The 24,830-nt window shown below is 37.7% G+C and overlaps 1 protein-coding gene across 1 annotated transcript in view; it reads right to left on the bottom strand.

Annotated features, from left to right (window-relative positions):
- Positions 1-24,830, bottom strand: part of ryr3 (ryanodine receptor 3) — a 117,491-nt gene that overhangs the window by 68,627 nt on the left and 24,034 nt on the right. Inside the window, exons 2-19 of the mRNA XM_036581904.1 lie at positions 23,257-23,376; positions 21,287-21,391; positions 19,197-19,217; positions 16,904-16,978; positions 16,571-16,649; positions 16,000-16,112; positions 14,646-14,745; positions 14,284-14,377; positions 13,415-13,489; positions 11,701-11,857; positions 10,991-11,155; positions 7,942-8,063; positions 7,601-7,781; positions 6,928-7,063; positions 5,657-5,752; positions 3,659-3,777; positions 1,611-1,744; positions 1,211-1,452 (exon numbers count right to left, since the gene is read on the bottom strand). Of these exons, the coding sequence (XP_036437797.1) occupies positions 1,211-1,452; positions 1,611-1,744; positions 3,659-3,777; positions 5,657-5,752; positions 6,928-7,063; positions 7,601-7,781; positions 7,942-8,063; positions 10,991-11,155; positions 11,701-11,857; positions 13,415-13,489; positions 14,284-14,377; positions 14,646-14,745; positions 16,000-16,112; positions 16,571-16,649; positions 16,904-16,978; positions 19,197-19,217; positions 21,287-21,391; positions 23,257-23,376 (2,134 nt within the window). The remainder of the gene's footprint in view (positions 1-1,210; positions 1,453-1,610; positions 1,745-3,658; positions 3,778-5,656; positions 5,753-6,927; positions 7,064-7,600; positions 7,782-7,941; positions 8,064-10,990; positions 11,156-11,700; positions 11,858-13,414; positions 13,490-14,283; positions 14,378-14,645; positions 14,746-15,999; positions 16,113-16,570; positions 16,650-16,903; positions 16,979-19,196; positions 19,218-21,286; positions 21,392-23,256; positions 23,377-24,830) is intronic.

The following is a 24,830-nucleotide window of genomic DNA, read 5'->3' as shown; positions in this document are numbered from 1 at the left end:
AGCTCCACTCTTCCTTCAGATTTGAAAAAAATCCACAGGTCTTTCTGGTCATCCTTCCACTGTGAGAAGACAACTCAATGCTATGAGTCTGAAAGGATGTGTAGCTGTCAAGAAACTGTTAACTGAGAAAATGAAATCGACGAAAGACAAATTTGCACATCAAACACAGAAGCTGCTGGTGTTCTCAGAACACTGGACTGACCACCCCAGAGTCCACACCTCAACATCACTGAATGTGTTTGGGGTTACCTGGACTGTGAGAAGCAGAAAATGCAACCAACTTCTAAGACTGAACTTGGGAAAATATTCTTGCACATTTATTTGAAACACTGAAAGCAAGTCTCCTGAAAATAATGGAAGCTGTAATAAAGGCAAAGGTGGACACACTAAATACAAAAGAAAATTATATAACATTTGATTAATTACATACAGAAAGGCTTTTATGTAACTTTCTGTTAAATATATATTGTCTTCTTTTTTTCCTGATGTTGAATCAATGAATAACGTCTATGGCTGTTTTTGCTAGAAATTAAATAAATGATGGGTCTCTGACTTCTGCACAGTACTGTACTTTGCCCATCAAATGTTTGGGAACACCAAACGTTTTTGCATTTTCCAAGTAATGTTTGATATCCACCGTTACTTTTCAAATAAATAAGACAATATACCTCCAAAGCTTACATAAAACAGCTATGAGCCCTTTTTTCATGTTTATTAGCTTCACTGGTATGAAGAGCAGGTTTTGCCTAAATAATATATTAATTAGATAAATATATTAATATATTAAATAAAATATTAATTAATTAAGAAAAAATATCTTTAAAAGCTCATATTAAAAATATTTTAATATGGTTTAAACAGCTGAAAGGCTTGAGCAGTGATCAACTGACATCACAACGAGAGGATAAAATAAAGGGGTTTTGGCATTTACCCAAGAATAATTATTCCCAAATACTGTCATAAATATTGTCACAAATATTTATGTGTGATATTCGTTTCCTCCAAATACACAGTTACTTTATATGTTAAATTATTGAAATCTGATAAGAAAAAATGCTCATTTATATTTAAAACATTTTTTTTTGAATTGGTGCCACCACACACATGATGAGCATAAATGTGCATATAAATTAGTTAATATGTTCTTCAGGTTTGTATTAACTACATCAGGTTTGTAACAGTGACATGCTCATCAGAACCCAGCAAGTACCTGACCACAAATGGAGACCATCAAAGCTGTAGGAGTAGAGATCGTCCCCTACACCATTCCCTCCCCAGCCCTCTCCACCTCCGGGGTACGGAGCATAGCCTTTTGTGGTGGCCCAGCCTACGCGCAGGTGGGTGGGTGAGCTGGTCACAAAGTGGTCCACTTGGTCAATTATCAGCTCATAGTACCACTTCTTATACTGGGCTGAACCCTCGCTCATGCCCAGGAAGATGTTGGGTCTCATACTGTCAAAAAGACAAGATACTTGGTTTACCATACAGATCTGCTGGGAAAGCGAGTGCTCAAATATTAATACTGAGAAGAACATGAACAAACTCAAAATATCACATACGATATGAACATTTTAAGTACTTTTTTGCAGATGTCAGAGTGCCATGTTTACCTTTGAACATCATTGACCAACTGTGTTTGGAGCAGCACATCCCTCCTGGGCAGCAGGTGTTCAGCAATGAAATTCTGATTGGCTCTGACCGCCACTCCATTGCAGACACAGAGAGAGCAGAGAATGTCCAAAATCTACAAGGGTGTTATGGGGAGGAAGCAGGTTGTGAAGAGCATTTTAATCAGTGGGCTGCCTACAATAACATAACACAACAATACAACACAGCCTATGAGCTAAATGATAGTCTTAAGGCTATATAATGTATGTGAGAGATTGGGCACCACTGGTCTAATTACACATTTTTATCGATTTTAAATGTAGACCTTTTTATTGCAGTTAAAAAGGTTAACATAACATCTGCATGGAACAAATCTGAATGCCCAATTACCATTTCTTTACTAAATTTTATATATTAAAAAAAAAAGACAAAATAGCTTATTCCACTCATTAGGGCTTAATTCAAATCAGGTATAGACAATTCCAGCATGTAATGAATTATGTGACCTTTCCAACCTTCCAAATGTACAAATATTTAACAGAAAAAAAATGAAAGAAAAAAATGTAAGGAAAAAAAATCTCTGAATAAACTGCTCATAGACTAGGCAGGTATGCAAAGCAAAACTCCCACGTTACATGGAAGGGTCATCAAAAGGAAAACTTACCTGTGATCTCATTAGTGAGTCAGTCAGCGTGTGAAGTAGTCAGCATTAAGATAAACCAGAGGCATTTTGGAAACAAAAACTGATCTCTTTGGCCACAATTACCAAAGGCATGCTTTAAAGAAAAGGACACCTTACCATCCCTTTGGGGTTGTTAGACAGCCAGCAGCATATGAAATATTGTGGAGATAGAAGAAAGGAAGGTATTCTACTAAATATGACCAATTCCTGATTGTTAATGCTCTGAGACGGTGAAGAAACTAAAGATAAAAAAGTTGGACAAGACAATGATCCAAAACATACATTAAAATCGACCTGAACTACTTCAAGAAATGAAGGATTAAGATTTTGAAATGGCCTTTACCATCCACGTACTTGAATACTGTGAAAATCTGTTAATAGATCTCAAAAATGATATGCATGCAAGACCAACAAATATATCAGAACTAGAAGAGTTATGCAAGAAAAACTGAAAAACAATTCTTGAATCCAAAAAGAAAAGACTGTTAGCTGGCTTCAAGAAATATTATAATATTTATAATTATCATTAATATTTCAGCCAAATAGGGTCTTTCTAAGTACTGACTGAAAGGTGTCCAAACTTATGTGCATGTACCGTTTTATGTTTTACTTTTTCCAATGTTAAATTCAGCAAGTAAACAATGAGTTTGCATTAAAATATGCAGAAATAAGTCATATTTATTTTGTTCCAAGCAGAGGTGGTATTCATTTTTTTAAAATCAACAAATGTGTCATTTGACCAGGGGTGCACAAAATATTGCATATAACTGTGCATTTAAACTCTACCACTTAGAATGGTATGACAGTGTAGCATGACGGCCATCTCCAATAATGAGTTTATGAGTGTACTTGACCTAGATTTTACAAGGCAGTAGAATTCTTAAGTGACCCTGGGTCAACATATTAGGGTAAACATCTGCCCCTTGTTAAATTGGAGGAAACCAATAAACCATTAATCTGAATTCCTGTAAATGAAGTCACATTCAGCAAACAAATCTTACCATCTTCACATACTATTCATTGATTAAAGCAATTAAGGCTTTTTTATACAGGGCTGCATTTAGAAAATTACACTTGAAATATTGGTCTGTCTCTTATCCTGACAGTCAGCTCCAGAAGGATTAAAGGTTTTTCTCAGGATGAATGGTATTCTAAATTATTTACATTTCACATTTACATGGAACTGAATCCATTTCAGAGACACCTCTGTTTTTCCACTTAGTCATTTACACTCTGCAGAACTATCTCTAGTGTCTCAGTGTGAAGATATAATGTATGGGGCTGGAGTTAGAACAGTGGCGCAGTGTGCTGTAGCAGATGCTTTCTGTTCTGCAGACAGCTACGTGTGAGGTGACTGCTTTCGCTGACCTTGTGGTTACGTCCGTGCTTGTAGAGGAGAGAGATGATGGATTTGATGTGGTCTTTCTGGATGATGTTCAGAGCCTCTGGACTCTCTGTCAGGATACAGTGTAGGGCCTCGAGAATGCCTGCAGAGACGACCAACTGTCAGTGGTTTGTTTCTAAGTCTGTACAAGCTAACTTTGAAATACTGCAACAAACATGAGATTTTACAAGCACAAAAGCCGAAGACTGAAAGATGAGCAAGCACACCTCAGCAATTTAAAGCTTTCTATTAATGCTGCAGCCACTGGACTACATGCCACTGCACTAAATACTGAATACAGGATTGTTATGCATTATACCAGGATACTCATAAAAGCGTTTTAGAATAATAATGAAGATATCAAAACTCTAAAATATCACATTTTAGAATAAGTACAACAATGAGTAATATTGGCCTCATACCAAATAAGGCTATTTAGACACATCCTTCCTCAAAACACATATGACTGGCTTAAATTCATTAATGAGGACAGACATTGTAGATAGTATTCAGAATGACTGTGGTTCAACATTTTCAAACTCTGATTGACCAAAAGTTTTGAATGAATACACTTTCCACAAAAATTTTGAAGTAAAAAATAATTTAAAAAGAGCTCATGTAAGAAGGGCAGTGTGGGTAAGGCAGATTGGACACTAAACATGAATGATTGATTAATCCTACAGAACCAAGTGTCTTGTTCTTGTATCCATGCTGTGAATCTGGCTCATGTAACTCTGCTGCCAGAGCAGTTACAGCATGTGCATGTCCATGTTAAATATACTGGAATGTATCAGCATGTAGAATTGACACTTTCTGTGTGCATCCGCATCTTCTATTACAATATAAAAGATGCACAAAGCTTCCTGTATTGCTGGATGCACAATTGTGCAGGTTAATTCAGAGTGCAGTTCAGATCAGTAAGTGCATATTATTGTTTTAATTAGCTGCTTTATTGTCAGATTAATTTGAGTAAATATGTGAAAAAATGTAAACAGAATGTGACTAATGTCAGACTTATATTCCTATTCATGTTTTTTTGTTCAAAACATTTTGAAGACAAACTAAATAAAACCCAGCTTCATTAGATCACATATTGTTCACACATCAAATAAATGCAACAACACCATCAGATAACTGTTCATAGAATCCTTGTAGACAACCCTATCTAGAACCATTCTCATCAGAAGGCAACCGTGGTAGTCTTTCCCAAGGTCTCTTATTGTGGCATTTTCTTGTTGGTATAGCACTGGCATGCTTCATGGCCATTAGCGTGCTCAAACTTCAGTATCATTTGTGTGGGGTAGTAGTGATATCCATGATGTTATCCTTTTGAGTGAGTTTAAAAAAAGAGAAATTCCCACCAGTAGTGATTACACAAGCATAAAAACAGGATGCTAAATTATTGGTTTAAATAATCAGCAATACTTTCATCATTAAATGCTCACATTTCCTGGCAAATAATAAATTGGCCAACAATATATTCTGCCCCCCTACTTTAAACATGGGCCTTTAGAGCAAAATGATTTTTGACATGCAGACATTTAATCAAGCATGTCCTGACTTTTGACTGGTATTGTATATTGCCGCTGTCAGGACAAAACATTGTATCTCCATTTTTGTCACTTTTCATTTTTTGACATAATTTGAAAATGCTAAAAGCCCTTTACATTCTGTCAAACATGCATGGTAACCAACCAGTACAAAGGGTCTAAAATTACTTTAAAAAATAACTGCTGCATTAACTTCCATTAAAAGTTACAAATATTTTTTCCTTCTCTTGTAAATCATAATTTTGGACATTCAAGGTTTTGTTTCCACAGCAACGATACACATTAAACCTATGTGTATCATTGCTGTGTATCTGCATTACTGAATTACAATTCTAAATATATAAAAATTGATTCCTAACTTTTGAACAGTAAGGTATGAATATTATTAATGGATGGGAGATGGGAGAACATGAGAGTGCATGTGGTGTATACCTGAAGAGGATTCCAGCCGTTCCAATTTGCTGACCAGCCAGTCCAGTTTGCGAGAGAACTGAGTACAGTTGGGTCTGTTTCCTCGGATCAGGGCAGCTGGAGGACGAGAACAAAAAGCAATAAAGGTGCTGCCTTCTTTTCATTAATAATAAACCTCTGACCATTACTGCATGTCCTTCATATCCTTCACGCACAGGGTGGTCCACCTGACGGGTGATATTCTGAAAACAATTTACCGGTGCGCTTAAGGCAGACTGTGAATAAAATGCTAAATGAGAGTCTGTGAGCTAACAGATTCATTCCTCAGGGAGTAATCCATCAACAGCAGGCAGAGAACTCTGAAGGGAGATTGGAATCACACTTATGACTTGCGTGGGAGCCCAAACACCCCGAGCAGGGCAGCATTGTGAGGCAGTAAATGGATCTGTCAGAGACACTGAAAGCAGGCGGATGTCACCAGCCCGATGCGTCATGCCCACTGTCCTGCACCCCAGACACAACTTTCCCTGAGGGTGACCTCCACTCTTTTTCTGGGGACATGAAGTCTTGTAAAGTCTCAGCAGGAGGGCCTGATAAATGTGGAGGCAGTCAAGGTGAACCAAGGGAAGTTTTCACAATCACAAACCCACAGAGCATATATAAAATGCAACAAAAACAACAGCTCCAGCAGAGCAGAAGCTTCAAAAGGCAGAAATCTTTCCATAGAAGAGTGTTAAAATAAATAACAGTCTCATTTAATTATTACTAACTAAACACAGAAAGAAAATAAGAAAATTTTTGTTAAAAGATCACACATCTTGTGACCTTCAATTTAACTATCTTTAGCATAATTTAAACTAACTTAGGACAAGGTTAGGGTATGAACGGTGAAGGTAATTAGTATCTTGTCCATGACACTCAAATAATCAAGATGTCATAAATAAAGTGCCATACTTAATCAGTGTAAGGGCAAATTAATCCATTTCTGATTAATTATGTCTAAACTGTAACAGAGAATACTTCACTTATTATTTGCTGGAAAAACATAAAGTCACTATTCATTACTTTACTTTTAAGTTACTCTCTAAAACCCATACAAACCTGTACCCTTTGGAAAGTGAAATAGTCATTTCAGTACTTTATAAAGAAATAGGCAATCATTTAAAAGACATTGAAAGTCCCGAAAAAGTTTGTGCCACTGTCCAATTACTTATAGAGTGCGTCGAGACTGCAATGTCCCTCATGTTATAAGCACTTACGAACTAAATGTGTGTCTGTTATTACATTCTTACCAAGCAGCTCATAGAGAAGGTTAAGAATGTCTTTCCAAGCCTCCGCAGCCTCCTCGCCTGCTAATTCCTCAAACTCAGCTGCACTGTTGTACACATTGAGCCGGTCAATGCAAACAGAGACCAGAGTGAGCATTCCCTAAAATAGACAAACAAAGAAACAAAACATCATCCATCACTATGGTCTGCATTTCTCTCTCTGGTCACTTTTCCCCAAGCTTCTAAGTTTTCCACAAGTGTTAAGCAAACAAGAGTTTGTTTTTACAGCAGTTTGAGATAATTAGACTGTAACTTTATAAAGCGTTTGATCCTATGATCATGCATTTCTGTATGTAAAGAAGCATGTTTAAATGTAATATGAGGTTGATGTCTTATTTGATAAACTGATTTAAACCCTTAAATGCACGGGTGTTTCACCAAATGTTTGTCTATGCTTTCGGTAATTAGTCCGGGTGCCGGACAGATGTGTGTCAACAAAGTGATGTATAAACTGCCATGATAGAGTAAAACTGTCAAAAGTATTTTATTAACAATAACAAAACAATAAAATCTGTTATACTTTAATATATTTGCTTTCCACTTATCTAAAACAATGGAAAATGAGGTCACAGGTTCAACATGAAGTACACACGGTTAAAAGGAGATTCAGCTGACCTCTCATGTGAATTGAACTCACCTCCTCTTTGAAAAGATCCTGGCGTTTGATGAGTGAGCGGAGCTGCCGCTGCTTCTCCTCATGATCCAGCTCTGAATCAGGCTGCTGGAAGTAAGCAATGAGATCGTTGAGGGTCTGCAGCACTTCTCCCACAGGAAGGCTCACCTCTGAGGCCTTCTCTCCCTTCAATGCATCCAGCCCTCTGAAACACAGCAAGACAGAAAGTTACTAAAAAAGAGCATTAAATAACGGTCAGGTTGCAACCGGGTTGTTCAGTGATTCTGGCTGCGAACACTCCCTGTATGGAGAATGCGTAAATGTCTGTACTACTGTCAAGCACAGTGATAGAGGTAGTACTGAACCTGATGAACTGCGTGAAGAGCTGTGTGGTGTTGCGGATGATGCGGGCCGCTCTAGACTCCTCATGCTGACAGAGCTGCAGAATTAACCCGTCATCCATGTGGCCCTCTGGATAGAGGAAGGCCTGTGCACAACAGAGACTCAAATTAATCCTCACTAACAGCCTTACAACATACTAAACACAGCTTATTTAGATGTAGTCCTCCTTTACAACTTCAACTTGTTACTTTTAAAATTATTACCAAATAATTAGGCTCAAAGCCATTATAATATTCTTTATATACACACATCAGCTGAATTCTGCATATATGAACCAAGACATTAAAGTGCTCCTTTTATGCAGGGCTCTATTTGAGGGGGAATATAAGGGGATGACATCCCGCCAAGTCAAATACAATGACAAAAACTATCCCCTTTGTGAAAAATGACACCACCCCCTTTGGAGCTCTTCTGATCTTTATCAACATAATAGTATTGAAGGGGAATGCAACTGAGCTTAGTTAGCCTTAGCCTGAACACTGAAACATTTTGTTTGTACCTTCAAATAAAAGATAAATTTAATAATTAAATCTGCGGCAAAGACATTTTTTACTTTCCATAGCTGCAGTGTTGCTTGGTGCCGACTTCTTCTTAGTGAATATGTGTGCCCCTGAGGACGTGATTCATAAAGGAGAACGTGAATCTGAGAGGCAACTGAATCGGAGGCAACACTCTGGTGGTATTGTTTTGCCCTCTATACATAATGCACAAAAATAGATATACGAATAGTTCAAACCTATGTGTTTGTCCTTTTTGGACAACTTTGACAGCCCTAGGCGCAAGACAGATGAGCAGCACGTATCACGTCAACAGTAGCTTCAACATGAGTTAGACCTGTCAGCAGCGCAGTCATCATGTCAGCTGAGTGGAGTCAGTAATGCAGCCAACTTGAAGCCTTAAGATGCCACGTCTACTGTACTGTGTTCCACTGTAAATTTTATATTGGAAATGTTATTATTTTTGTTAATTTTTAAGTTATGGCATACACTGCAACTTGTTTTCTGATCTGTCATTGAGGTATGGGCTACATTGAGTGTTGAAACTTTTGCACACAGTTGCAGTTTAAATTTCATTTTTAAATGTTTGAGTTGTGCTGATCAATCAAAAATGCTGCTTGTGTGTGTGAAAACAGCTTGAATAAAAAGAAACAGCTGTACTGCATAACTGAGTCATGCTGTGGGCTATAAAATATTTGTTTTACAGCTTGAGCATGATGTTATTCAAATGGCTGGGATCAGTGCATCCAAGCAAATGCATTATTAATAGCTTGGTCGTTTAAGGTAGAGAAAAAGACAGTACTGGATTGGTATCAGTATCGGCAGATACTCAAGGTTGTGGTTTTCGGTATCTGTATCGAACGTGCACTGAACGCACTGCATGATGGAAAGAAATCACACGTCACTTTTAAAGATTGCGGTATCAGTATTGGTATCAGACAGTGGTATCGAGCCACCCCTAGTCATAAACACTATTTTAGCATCCCACTTCATTTTTAATTTTAGCTGAATCAACTGCCTATTGAACAGCAATGCATACAATTAAAAAAACGTTTTTTTCTGTACACTGATTCATATTTCTAGTCTGAGAGGGTGTTTTTTCTACTCTAACCCAACTAATCAGTCAGTAAACACACCCTTCTTGAGCTACAGCAGGTTTGTTAAAGAAGCGAAAACACTAAAATGCGATTAATGAATGGTCAATATGTCCATGGTGCATGTTGTATCAGTGTGTCACTGAGGTATTAGACAGTGGCTGCATCATGGGCGCAGAGGTGGCCATGTTGTTCCTGGATCGTGTCCCAGAATCAAGCTGCATGCCACCGCACTGGGAGATGAGCTCTCCGTCCGTACGCCTAATCCTGACCACTCTCACAAAACACACTGTCGCCATGCCTCCCTCATTATCACATTTAAAACGTGGCCTCATATGTCCTGCACTCTGACCAGAGTCTACTGCCATTACGCTCGAGCTGACATGGGCCTGTCTCACAAAACCTCTAATCTGGGCTCAGCTCATAATTTACACTTGACAGATGTGGTCACTCAAACCGCAACGATGTAACTGCGTCAATGTGACTGGGAGATTAAGTTCAGAGGCAGTTTCAGACCTCCTGAGATTACTGAGTGGGCTGCATGCTGTGCGTTTTTCTTTGCAACTCATAAAACCCCTTCCCTTCTCTATGTAGAGCTTGTAAGGTCAAATTTCATTATGATATAGCATGAATAAGTATTCTCCCCTAGCCTGTGTAAATGTATCTATGATTCAGTGAAGGGTAATTGCATAAATCCGGTGATTGACTACTATAAACATAGAAAAAAGAGCAATCAATTACTGAAAAACGACTCGTTTTGAGTGCTGAGGAACCTCATTGTACAATTAACAATGAATACCCAATAAATGAAACATTAATTCATTAAAAAAATGAACAGTCTCAATCTTTTTAACAGCACAGTCCAAACTGCAACCAACAACAGTGACAGACTGGTAGAGGATTTTAAAAGGTGGGGTTATGGATGGCACAACGCACATGATTAGCCTCTGCTTTGTCATAGTCGAGGATCCTTTTATCACCAAATTGCAAAGTAATTAGTTTTATAGCCCCATTTGATTCTCAACGTGAAAATTACACTACAGGACTATTTTGACAATGCTTCCTCTGGCTTGCCATGCGCGGCTGGTATAAAAGGTACCTTGATTAACATAAGAACGTTTCCCATTTATAATGCGCTTTATTCACTGTACCGATTTAATAACAGGAACAGAGCTGGGCTGTGTTGTAAAAAAACACTTTCCTTTGACTTTTTTCACTGAAATCAGAGTATTGTTATACTTGGCTTGGTTTGGAAGTTCATACAGCCATACTGGCTGCAGCCAAAAAAGCAAACCCTTGAGTTCAACAAGAAAAGACAATGCAATTTGTGAGTTTTGAATTTCTTCAGGCAAATAGGTGGTTACATAGTGAACACTTGGTCAGTTGTTTACTGTACTACTGCATTGCCTCCAACTCCTCACCCTTCTCTTGAGCAGACCCAAGCGGGAAGATTTTGCGTCCGGCGCCTGGTAGGATAGCCAGAGTCCCGTGGCCACGTGCATAATGAAGCAAACAGAATCACCATACTTGATCTCTGCCACCCCCATGCCGTCAATATCCCGCTTTGGACCAGAGTCCACTTTTTCCTGCCAAGGAGAAGACAAGGCAAATGAGTCTCACACAGCAATTAGAGAGGTAGCTGATTTGGCAATGCTCGTCCATCTCTCCTGCCAGAGCCCTCGGTATCAGTGACTTCAAAAATATTTCAAGCTTTATTGAGATGGAATAGACAGCAATTTGCAGCAGTGGGAAGCAGATGCTTCTCTGACTGAGTAAATCAAAGACAGAGAAAGATAGGTTGGTGACCTTCTTGCACAACAACTTGTTACAGCAAAGGCATGACTAATGAATCACTATAATAATGATCAACTCATAGGCTGACAATTAGGAATCGAGAAGACAATGTACCAATTACAAACCTGGAACATTTACAAACAAGGGTCGCATTATGAACATCGCAGTCATTTAAGTGTGTGAGATGGAGCAGAAAGTCACAGATATCATGTGAGTTACTGCAGGATGTGAGTTATTGATCTGTCTCATTGGGGAAATGTTTTATCATTGTGGGCACCACTGAGTTTTAAAACACATCATTAATCCACATTTAACCTTTCGTACAACAAAATCATACCTTGCTTGGCCTAAAGCAGAAAGAGGTGGAAGTGGTATCAGACTTCTCTCTGTCCACCAGCACCAGGCCACGGTCCTCTGTCTGGCCCAGGTAGTGGCCAGTGGACAGATGACGCAGACGGAAGGGCTGACCCCATCGCATATGACTTCCACTCCAGCTGTGTGATACAAGAGAGCACACAAAACACATGTGTAAGTTCCACCCTAGTGAACAACATATTGTTCACTGTCTCTTGCACACCATGGGGTGATCTATGCATGAGGCATTTGGGTAAAGAAACGAATGACCATAATTAATGATTTGGCTTTATACATACAGTACTGTGCAAAAGTCAGAGACCACCCCTTCATTCATACAATTTCCAGTCAAAACAGCCATTAAGTACAAGTCATTCATTTTTCAGTGTTAGGAAAAAAGCAGAAAATATATTTAACAGTAAATTGAAAAGAAGTCTCAACAACCAAATATAATTTCATGCTTTACTATTCAGAGTGTTCAGCCTTTGCCTTTATTACAGCTTCGATTCTTTTCAGGAGACTTGCTTTCAGTTTTTCAAATAAATTTGCAGGGATATTTTTCCTTACATACAAAGTTCGGTCTTAGAAGTTGGTTGCATTTTCTACTTGATGACAAAGTTGTATTTGTTTATTTGTTTATTTTTAGGATCCCCATTAGCTGCTTTTGCGATAGCCGCTATTCTTCCTGGGGTCCAACAGACATATCATACATAACAAAAATAGTGCAGTAACATCCCAAAAAGTAATCTCAAAACATTTAAGTAGTGGGTAGTCAAGTCTTGCAGGGTTGTTAGGAGTCCTATTGTCTCAATATTTTTTAAAAATTAAAAAAAAATAAACCCCAGTTTGTGAAACTCTTTTGGGAAATTGTCTTTTGAATTTCCCCCATCCTTCAGCAAGTGAATTATCTTATAGTTAGTGTTCTCATAAATGTATCCTAAAAATTAATAACTTAATGGCCATTTTGATGGGAAATTAAATAAATGAGTGCTTATCTCTGAGTTTTGCACAGAACTGCAGAAAAAGCTGTCTTGAAGGATTCTTATCCTTTAACACAGTATTTACAACTAGTATTGCAGAATGTAACGACAGCTGAATACTTCCTTCTGTCTTTCAATACAATGACATACTAAAGAATTCAATATTCCAACTTTTTGTTTGCATAGGTTAACACCGCATTAATGTTGTATTCTGCCTATGGGCAAACCAAATTATGCATGTTAATTTGACTTGGAAGGACACATTCATTAGTGTGTCTAAAATTAGCATATGCATACTAGCATACACGTGATACAGGTAAAGGGGGAACAAGATGTTAATTAAGCTGTAAAAACTTTAATATTTTAGTGTTCAATTCAAAAACACTGGTGTTCAAACAAAAGCAAGAGTTTCTATTTATTTTAGTTTTTTTTTTAGCATTATTTTCGTATCAGTCGTTGGGATACTTTTGGAAGTGAAGTAAACACTTTAGCATTGTAACAGCCCTACTTATGACCCAGCTATGAGTTGCAGAACTGCAGAAAAGAACTTTGCAAACTGAACTAACTTCGAACTACTCTTTGGGAGTTCTCATTCATAATTGAATGTGACAGCTCAAAGAGAGCAATGTCATCTAAAATTTAGCCATCCGAGTCCAAACCCAGGCAGCACTGTATGAGTGGTTTTCTGTCTGTGTGTCCGATAGTGTGTTCATTCACCTGATCCGAAGTGGCTCCAACCTCCACAGAGACCTGGCCTTGGACCCTCCTTTTCCAGCCTCATAGTTCACCAGCCTGTAGCAGCAGACAACACTTAGAGACTCTTCTCACTCAGACAGTGCAAATCCTACACAAGCTAGCAAAGCTTAGCGAAAGGTACTTAGGAATGATTAGGGATAAGATAAACCTAATGATAACATACTTCTATGTGTTTCAAATTTATTCATTTCAAATTGTATTAATTTTATTATCGGTGTTAAATTCCACCTTTTTAAAAAGATCATGTTGGAAGTCAATATTCCACTACATTCTCCTCATAAACCACGCACCAGCATAAGTCATGTTTACATACAGGACAAACAGCACAATTTCTATTTTTTTAGCATAAGTTTAACACAATGAAAAATACAATATAAAATGTGCCATAACTTTTGCACAGGCCACATTTTATGTGTTTTTCCCAATATGTAAAATACAGAAAATAAACAGGAATTATGCTTTAAAATGTGCAGGAGGGTGCTCTCTATAGAGGATGTGTTAACTTCTTTTCACTTAGAAAATCAAACAAATGTAATTTCCCCAGGGGCGCACAAACATTTGCGTACAAACAAGTGTTAAGAGAAAGTTTAATATCGTGCCATCCATACTCATGATTAATATGGAATGTGTAACATTAAATGTTAACGGTAATTGTAATAGTTATTACAAGCTCTCACAGCTATTACTAGATAGTTATTACAGTTTGTCATACAATACAATTCTTGCAGTTTAGAAATATTAATAAATACAGAATTGCAAAACATTGTAATAAATAGCCATTACAAGCTGTTATTTAGAGGTCCTAAAAAATCTGAGATGGTGCAGCCCACCTCTGCTGTTCCTCAGACTGGTCAGATCCCGGTATTGTCATACTCTCATCATGGCCATGGAACAAACGGATCACATGTCCACCCCGTAAATATCCTAAGGATACACAAAGTGAAATTGTCTACAGGAGCTTATACTTTCAATAAAGCATAGAAAAAAACCTTATATTTATAAAATAAAGCCATATGTTTCTGATCATGGAAAGTCTGCTCACAGTCTGCTTGCCTTAATTTAGTGAAAACTCTGAAAACAGGTCATATATATGTGTCAATGTAGGGGTAGGAATGGCCTGAACTAATTGTCTAGGGAAACATTGGTTTGGGGTGCGCTGTTGTTGTGTGTATGCTGTTTGAAGTGAACTGACCTACTGCCACGTTGCTGCCAGAGCAGGTAGGCTGTACGTTCCACAGTGTTTGCATGAAAGAAGCATCCACTTGTATATTTCCATTGGACATAGACAGGTGCTGCAAAAAAGACAGGCCTAATTACTTTCACCAATAAAGAAGAAACACAAAACAGACAACAAGAGAACAATCCCTTAAGTTTGGTCAGCTGTAATTGTGAGCTTAATTCCCTGAGAGTTTCAGCAGGACTAAAAGTTCCTTTATCAACCAGAAAACCATGTTTTAGTGTAAATGTCATGTTTATTATTTCTTTGCTTAACCAATTAACATGCAGTTACAATATATTTAAAATCATACAGTGCAAATGTGCAAAAGTCAGAGACCACCCTTTGTTTATTTATGTTCCAGTCAAAACAGCTATTATATACAAATTATTTATTTTCAGCATCAAGAAAAAAATCCTGCTTCTCATGATCCAAGGAATACCAGTCACAAATTTAAATTCATTAGTCTACATGTGCACACACACACACACGCACATACCCACACACACACACACACACACATCATCTACACCGCTTATCCTTCTGGGTCACGAGGGGCGCCCAGCTGGCCTTGGGCGGAAGGCAGGAAACACCCTGGACAAGTCGCCAGTCCATCACAGGGCATTCATTAGTCCATTAAACCTTAATCCACATCTTAAAAATCCAGTTTCCGTGTTCAAGAGCAAATGTTCTTTTGCTGTCTATTTCCTCTGCTCAGTAACAGCATCTTGACAGCTACACAAAATGGATAGTAACACGTGGATTTTTTTCAAATCTGGAGCAAGAGTGGAGGCTGGTTTTTTCCTCTGAGAGATGGAAGCTTCAAGTACTGTTTATCTGATGGCAACAGTTTTAGTGGTCTACCATGTCTGTTAGAAGTGGAGGTACAAGTGGATTATCTTAGGTCTAATCTCTTCAGAAATCTCTCCCAAAAAATAGATAACTTGTACTTAATGGCTAGTTTGACTGGAGATTGAATAAATGGACAGTGATTTTTGAATTTTTCAAAAGCTTTTTGAAAAATGTTTGAAAGTACTGTCAACAAGAGGTTGACCAATTGATGAATTGAAGTGAGACCTTCTGAAAGTCAGGGCCTTCAGCTTTTGAGAGGGATTGATAAAAAGCACGGAAACCACACTGAAACAACTAAAATCCTTAAATATTGAGTGACTTTGAAGTTTTATTATTTTTATTATTTATTTCTCTCTATCATTTCAGACATTTGGTTTAGGGAAAATATTCTTTAAAAAAATCTACATTCTAAAACAGTTGTCTGGCAGAGAGGTTTGCAAAGCCTTTTCGTAGTCTATGTGTGGAAAATAATACTCACCAGGTACCTCTCTGAAGACACACTGACCAAGATGAGATCATCACCAATTCGAACCTTTTCACCTTCAGATCTCTGTTTCGAGGCTGGGTGGATGGTCCACCAACAAGCTTCCCCTATGAAAAGTAAATAAGAAATTCAGAAAACAAAAAAATAAAGATACAGTTACTTTGATTATTCTCCAGAACTGCAAATAAATCAGTCAAATTGTGAATAAATCAAATCTTTGCCATTGGCACTGTGAAAGACATTTCCGCTGACGTATCAAAATATCACATACGGGACTCCTGCAATCGCGGCTTTCTCAAATAATCATATCTGATTATCATATTCCGTTATTCTGGGTGGCCACAATACATAAAAATAGTAAGGCCTCTATGTTTCAGTGTGGATGTCAAGGGTCTGGAAGCAGCCCACTGAGTTGATGAATGAAGTTGCTTCTGTTTTTTGGTTCAAATGTCACAAAGCACAGCGACTAGTAAACTGCTGGACCTTGATTTCAAAGCAGGCTAAAAGGGGTTTAGCTATTGAACAGTCTTTTAGTCATTTAGCTGTCTATTTCAGTCTGGCATACCTGTTGAATCCTCTTGTAAGCCGACATCAAACGACAGCTTGTCTGTCAGAGACCTTGAAGTCTTTAGACAGGCCAGATACTGTGAGGAAAATAGTTCAGAAAAAAAGTTGTGCAAGAACATCAGAAAATAGCAATTAAGGGGCCCAAATATCTCAGAACAAAGTTGGTCCATTCATTAATATCACCCAGTAACATCTATTTAGCCATGTCTGTCTCTATAATTTATATTACAGCACTCATTGATAATGACTTTGAATCTGCAGTAGCTGTAAGCAGCAAGAGCCCAGCTAATCCACCTCCTCAGTGGCTTTAATCAGTGTGGCGCATTCTCACCATTCCACTAAAGGAATGCCTCAGTAGGATGGCGTGACCGTACAGCAGTGTCCGATGTCCGCCCCCCTGCCCTGCCTGCAGAAATGGAGAGAAGGACAGGGAGAGAGAAAGTTAGCGAGCAGCAGTGTGAATCTTGAGATTGGGAGCAAAAAGTTACTATGTTTCACAGCAAAGGGTCTTTTCAGAGGAGTTGTTTTTCTTGAAAACAACCGAGCACATGCTGGGCTACTCGGTTGTGTATGTTAGAGGAAGATTTCCCGTTCATTTGTTTGAACGAGAAAAAATTTCGTTGTTGTACCTTAGATGAGGAAATGTGGAGGGAAAAAAAGTGCCCCTTGAAAAAGCAAAACAACTTGAAAAGAACTTCATAAAAACAGGGAAAATGTATGAAAAATACCACAACTTTTGTCAAAATGCAAAGTCAAAAACAGAGACATACTTACCCGTCTTATAAACCTCTGAAAGCATTAAGGAAACAAAAGTTTCTCTTTGTAAAAGGTTAAATTTACAATATATGCATTGTATTAGGCAAAACTGGCAATATGAAAATAACATCATAAAATGACCCAACAACATAAACTGTTGCACAGAGGACGCTATTAGTCATGAGTTATAAATGAGAGTTTCTCGTCCTAGACTATATAACACGGTGGACCAAATAACAAATGGAGGAAAAGACACCATGTAAATAAATAGCCCTTCCTCTCAGCTGTTATTGTGAAGCCATGCTTAATATTGCAGGGCAGAAGTCAGATCTGTGGCTAACTGACCTTTGACTGCTTGTCAAGCCAACATCACAATATTGAAGGCTTGGTGATCATTTTAACTTGATTTATTTCAGATATCCACTTCATTCACAAGCTATATTGCTGAAAAAAACACTAATTGACTGCCTACTTCTTTATGAGAGCTATGTTTGCAAATGTAAGTTGAAAATGGTATTATATAACCAAAAGGTTCTGTGAGGAATTCAAACAGCTACAGTTTCTGGCAATAGACTAAAAATACAATCAAAAAGTGTACATGAAAGAAAGAAGCAACAGAAAAAAAGACAAAATATGCACATTTGTGTCTCAGGACATGTTCACCCTGGAATCAACATTCCAGAACATTTCCTCTTCCTTGGTACCCTTGAAATTTCAGTTGTGAGAATACATGACCTCAAACGACATATAAAGTCAAATACATCAAATACGTATTTTAAAACATGTATCTTACAGCCTGACAACAAAACATGGCAACTCAAAAAGTGGACAAGTCTTCATATCTGAGAAATGTGCTACAATAGTGTGCCCCTTATTATTGTTATTTGTTATTACTGTTTTCCCAGTCATTTTTAATGTTTAGTGATGTGATTATCTATTTCTTGGTGTTATAAATAGTAATATTAGATAGCAAGTAATTACACAGATCTGAAGCAAAGTGGAATGGAAAATAAACTCAACACTCTCATTTCAGAATATCTTCATAAACATTTAGAGCACTGAAGCCTTAGATTGCCATGATGTTTTGATGAAGGGGAAACGTACAGAGTGTTGCTGATGACATTCCTTTTTAATAAAAATATTGTGTGGCCACATCTTAGTAAGATGCATGGCCATGACTTCGTAAGATATGGGAATGACTTAAACATTTTATTCCCATGCCTTAGTAAGTTACCATGGCCACAAATGAATTATCTTGTCACCCCCCCCTTACAAATCTTGGCCACAACTTAAACAACATGACCTAAGTATCTCGTTCCCACATGTTATAAAATCATGTTTACAACTTAATAATCACGTTCCCACACCTTATGAAGTCTTGGCCACAACATCATCATCATGACTTAACTGTCTTGTTCCCATCCTTACTAAATTGTGTTCATACATAAGGATCCCTTGGGGTTCTGTATAAACAGCATATCATTGTTGGGCTTTTACTACAGACACTAAAAATGTAATTTTTGGATGCTCAATTACACCTGATTACACATCAATTACACTTTAGTAACTGCCCCAAACAGTAAGAAAGTGCTCTGAAATTTGCTTGTTTTTTGCTAGCATGAAAAGAGAGTGTGAAGTTCTGGTGATGTGAGAGCTGAAGAGATTAGTTACATTTCACAGATTAGTCATGTTAGTGTTTAAATAAGCCTTTGCAGGTTTAATTCCTACAGATTAAAAATTAATTTGAGTTTTACCTTTAAGGTAAGAGATCACTAAACCACAAGAAAGTTAGTTTGATTTGGTTTTAATACGCTTTTCGCACTCATGCATATTCTCCAAGTGGGGAATGAACTGTAAATATAACATACCCATCGTTCATGATCAGGATTCTAGCCATGTTGAACAGAAAATACAGATGTACAGTTAACAAAAGTAAAATACATGTACCAATTTGATAATCAATGCTAAGATTGTAAGTGATCTGGTAGTCAAAAGACTACTTTAACAGTCACAAACATGAGGTCCATTGTGTCACCAATTATTATACCAATATTAACATATGGTAATAGGTAAAAAAATTATTTTGTTTGAGTTTCACTGATAGCCTCAGTAACAGATTACTCTAATTTACTATTGGCAGTAGCTTGATTCTCTAGATAACCAGTCATCAGGTCTACTGGCTCTTTCTCTAGACCACAAATGCTGAGTGAAATACCTAAAAATATTTCTGCCATATATTTATATTGGTAGAATCTTGGAAAAAATGGACCAGATGTTGGTAACTGGTGAAACAATCCAAGTATTTGATAAAAATACAGGGAAAATGATTTCATGAATGTTGATGCAAAAGCACCAATAAAGTCAGCAAAACTGCACATCAAGCCATTCTGGCAGGCTATGGGATTTGATTTGGATAAAAAGGAACTAATGGGCAAAAGTAGGGTGAGGCACTATACCATCATAACCAGCAGTTTGTTATTTATGATAGTACGTACCTGGCTTGCGTTGTTAGTAAGTTTGTGTTGATGACCAGGTTGAGGTGTATGGTACCATATAAACTAAACAACTATACACTTAATAACTTATAAAGTCTTACAGCCTAGCTTAGAATTATGTTTTATGAGCCTTATTAGTCCATAATGAGATTTAAATAGAACTTCTAAAATCCTCCTCACCTAATGAATGTCAGCATGAGCATTAGTAGAAATGAAGAGTGTTGGTGGAGGCCTGTTGGCGGTCAGCGCTACACAATGACTATGTCATGAAGAGTAATTACTTACCCAAAGCCATAAACAAGCGAGTAGCACTACAGCTGAAAGGATATCGTTGCAATCTTTTCAATGCAACTAAAGGATGTAAATCACATGAGCAGAGTGCTGCCAGACTGCATCACTTAAAGCTGTTCTAATCACAAAAAAATCCCCACCTGTCATGAACCTGCCAACAAGCTGTTACATGGTTTTAAGAAACAGATACTAATTCTATATGAATTATCTAACGGTAATAAATGCTGTTGAGTGAACATGAAACAATCTTGAAATAACAGATCGTAAGTTCTAATTCAGACAAATTCTGAGAATGTTAGCACAGACAAACATGATATCAAGTGATTTTAAGTGATTCTGCAATAAACAGAATCAGAAAACTAGACGTTACAAAAATTACACCTCATTAGTTGGGCACTCACACATGGTTTTAACTATTATACAGTACTGTGCAAAAGTCAGAGACCACTCTTCATTTATATCATTAGCAGTCAAAATGTACTAAGTACACATATCATTTTCAGGAGATATTTATAGGAAGCCTTAGATTTTAAAAACTCCACAGGTGTTGCTATCCAACCTTCCACCATCAAAAGACAACTCAATGCTATGATTCTGAAAAAAACGAGTAGCTGTCAAGAACCCGTTACTGAGAAAAGGAAACAGACAAAAAGAAGAAAACTGGCAAATCAAACAAAGAAGCTGCTGGTGTTCTCAGAACAATTGATTGACCACCGGAGTCCAGACCTCAGCATCACTGAATGTTTTTAAGATTACTTGGATCATGACAGATCTAAGATTGAACTTTGGAGGTGTGGAAAAATATCCCTGCAGATTTCTTTGAAAAGCAAGTCCTGAGAAAAACACAAAAGCTGTAATAAAAGCAAAGAGTGGATACACTAAATACTGAAAATGTAATATTATGTTTAGTTATTGAGTGTTTTGTGTAAAACAGATCTTATATATTGAACTGTTGAGCCATTTCTGTAAATTTCAGTTCACAACGTTTCTGCCTTTTCTGACAATGAAAAATGAGTAACCTGTACTTAATGTTTGTTTCAAATGGAAATTAAATAAATAAAAGATTGTCTCTGACTTTTGCACGGTACTATAGATAATGAAGTAATCTGGATGTCTAATATGAGGTGACTACTGGACAGTAGAAGTGACACAGGTGACATATGGCTACTTACTCCTTCCCCGTTTGGCCCTGTGTTAGCCAGCATCTCCTGCAGGGCCCGCACTGAGAGCGACTGCTCCAGCACAAAGTTACAGATGCACAGGTCAGGAGGAACATACTGCAGAGAGAGAGAGAGAGAGAGAGAGAGAGAGAGAGAGAGAGATGGTCTTTAGTCTATTGTCATGAGATACAATCTCATAATATTTAAGTTATAGCATGAAATTACATTTAAATTAGTTTTAACAGGGCGTGACTTCTCAATACTTATAGAGATGATATCAAACGTATGATTCTAATGTAATATTAAAAATATAAACTTATTTCATCATTCTTTTATTGACTTATCACTTTCATCAGTCAAATCCTATATTTTTTCATTCTCTTTGATTGGTTTGTTCAAAAGAGAAAGTGCTGAGGTTTAGCATGTAATGTTTGGCAAGGTGTCTATAAGCCACTTTTTCTTTGCCCAAAGTAATTAGAAACATTACATTTCTGTAATCATCTACAGAGTCCTCTAATTTCATTGTCTTGCATAACAATTCTATTCACAAGTTGTTAGGGGTCTAACCTATAAATTCTTTTTTAAAAAAATATCCAGAGAGATTAAGTCATTCACTGTTAAGATCAGTAAATCATCCAGTCCCAGTCATTTGGGCCTGGGCTAATTCCAGGAGTAGTGTGACCTTGACTATGAAATGGACCTGCTGACCTCTGACCTCTCAATGTCTTGGTTTGAAATATGAGTAGGAAGGGGTGCTAATAAGGCTAAATGAGATTGCTCAAGCAAAATTTTGGTTTGGTGAGTAACCTGAGAGAAACAGCAGTAAAGGAGGATTTGCAAGAGTAAGGAATTTGTCTTAGCAGAGCCAGAGGCATATTCTTTACTCTGCCCATTCCTTTCTAATGGCCAATGCTAGGTAATGTCACTAGATGCTTGAATTATGAAACAGCGTTAGGAAACTGTCAAAGCTGGTAGAGTCATTTTTGAGCTACACAAAAAATTGAAAACCCTGCTCAAATGACCTTTTAAAGTTACAGTAACACATGATCTATAGCTTAAATATTGCATTTTTCTGTAAATTTGAGTTTTCTGTAAATTTGAGTGTATATATAAAATAATATAATACGTAATATAAAATTAATAGCGCATAATATATTGTGACGTGTACCTGTTTTTACCGTAACGTCACTGAAAAGAGAAAGATTAAATGGCCTGGAGCACTCTAACATGAAAAAGTCTTAATTGGCATTTTTATCGTCTTCTTCACTGACAGAAACCAAGTAGATTTACTGCAAGTCTCGATGAGATCCCTGTCACACACGCAGTAAGTGAATCAGTCTTCTCCCGGAGGCTTAATTTACTGATATATATCGAGATGAAAACCAATGAAAAAGATAGCATAAAGGTATGGTGACACACAGAAAATCCATCTAACTAATAATGTGCACACCAAATAAAAACAACTAGATCAGCATACTCACTACAGCCTTTAATCTGCCAGGTCTCAAGCTCTCTTTTTAAGGTTTTGAGCCTTTTTTTTTGCAGTTCTGACTGTCTAAACATGTAGGCCAGGTTTAAAATATTCTGCGTAGAGGCAGATATCTGAACAGATAGTAAAAACATCTTTTTACATGCATCTGTTTTATACCACACTGTATTCATACGCAACAATGCAAATGCCCTCATATCTTCTTCTCTGTCATTCCTACATGCATGGAAAACAAAGTTCAGAGGGTTCAGGCCTTCTGCTGTTGCCATGGTTCTCCATTACATAGATTTCTTCCCATTAATGTGATGTATTTCTGGAGGAAACTACCAAAGGTATCAACTTCCCTTTGGACTTTAACTAAACCTGTTACGAGTCCAAATTTATTACACTTTTATGACCATTTTATATATAACATATTTGTATATAACAGAGTTAGCAAATGTTATATTTGCTAGTGGTCAAAAAGTCAAAACTTTTGGATCCGCAGTCATACCTTAGCTTCTGAAGTGGGCTCTAGGTAGCAAAGTCGATTTCCAAGTCCCTCTGCAGAGAGGCAAAACTTACGGTTCTCCTTCTGAATGGTAGCAACACACTGGAGCACCACTTCATCATCCTGAAAGCAAATGCCACACAAAGTTAGAAGAGGTCTCTAAACAGCAGGAGAAAATGGCCAGTATAATCTATCTGGAAAAACAAAAGCTAAAAATGTATTTTACAACCTTGGTAACTTAACCCTTCTACAAGAATACTGGAAGCACTTTCTCTGCAATATCTATATATTAATTTATATTTAACCTCAGCAATATATTTAACAAAAGCAAATAAAACCTTTAGAAATCAAATGTTAGTACTATTGTTTTGCCACACTGTTCAAATATAATCATATAATAACATTTAAAGGGCCCATATCGTGGTTGCTTTTTTAGAACAAAAGAGATTTATGTAGTATGTTAACATTCTCAGAATTTCAAAACAGTTCAATAGGGGTCATCTTCCAGTCCATATATGGAAACTAAACTGCAGAAATAGCCGATTTTAAAGTTACTGTTTTTGTGACGTAAATCATCAAGTAAATCATCACATTTACTTATACTCTCCTATTCAGCCTGCAACAGTTCAGCGCTTTCCAGTGTGAATGGCCAGCACTAAACTGTTGCAGACTGTATGTTTACTATCCGGTGTCGACCACAGGAGGATGGGTTCCCCTTCTGAGTCTTGGTTCCTCTCTAGGTTTCTTCCTGTTTCTCTTAGGGACTTTTTCCTTGCCACTGGCTTGCTCATGGGGGCTTGGACCCGGATTTCTTTCTGTAATGCTGATTTCTTTGTAAAGCTGCTTTGTGACAACTGCTGTTGTAAAAAGCGCTATATAAATAAACTTTGCTTGCTTGCTTGTATAGGTGAGTATATGTAAATGTGATGATTTACTTGACATCACAAAAACAGTAAATTTCAGCCCAGAATGCTTTTGAATGAGGTACAATACAGGACAGCCAAACGGACAATAGAGATAATTTACATATATGGGTCTTAAACACACAGTAACAAAAACAGTCTGTTTAATTTCTAAGGATAAAGAGAGGTTGCAAAACAGTCATGTACAAATGAATTATGACTTTTGGATTATTCATCATCATCATCATCATCATCATCGTTAACCGCTTAGTCCAGATAGGGTCGCGGTAGCAGTTGGGAGAGCAGAGAATCCCAGGTGACCCTGTCCCCCGCAACTTCCTCCAGCTCATTCCCGGGGACCCCAAGCCGCTCCCAGGCCAACTTGGAGATATAATCCCTCCAGCGGGTCCTAGGACGACCCCGGGGTCTTATTCCGGTAGGCCGTGCCTGGTACACCCCCACCGGGAGGCGTCCCGGGGGCATCCGGATCAGATGCCCGAACCACCTCAGCTGGCTCCTCTCAATGCGGAGGAGTAGCGGCTCTACTCCGAGCTCCTCCCGGATGGCCGAGCTCCTCACCCTATCAAATAGAGTGTAGCCCGCCACCCTGCGAAGAAAGCTCATTTCTGCCGCTTGTATTCGCGATCTCATTCTTTCGGTCATTACCCACAGCTC

This window comes from Colossoma macropomum, unplaced genomic scaffold (assembly GCF_904425465.1).
Source record: "Colossoma macropomum unplaced genomic scaffold, Colossoma_macropomum, whole genome shotgun sequence".
Classification (NCBI taxonomy): Eukaryota; Metazoa; Chordata; class Actinopteri; order Characiformes; family Serrasalmidae; genus Colossoma; species Colossoma macropomum.
Note: the sequence above shows the minus strand (reverse complement) of the source record. Positions and strands in the feature narration are given on the sequence as shown.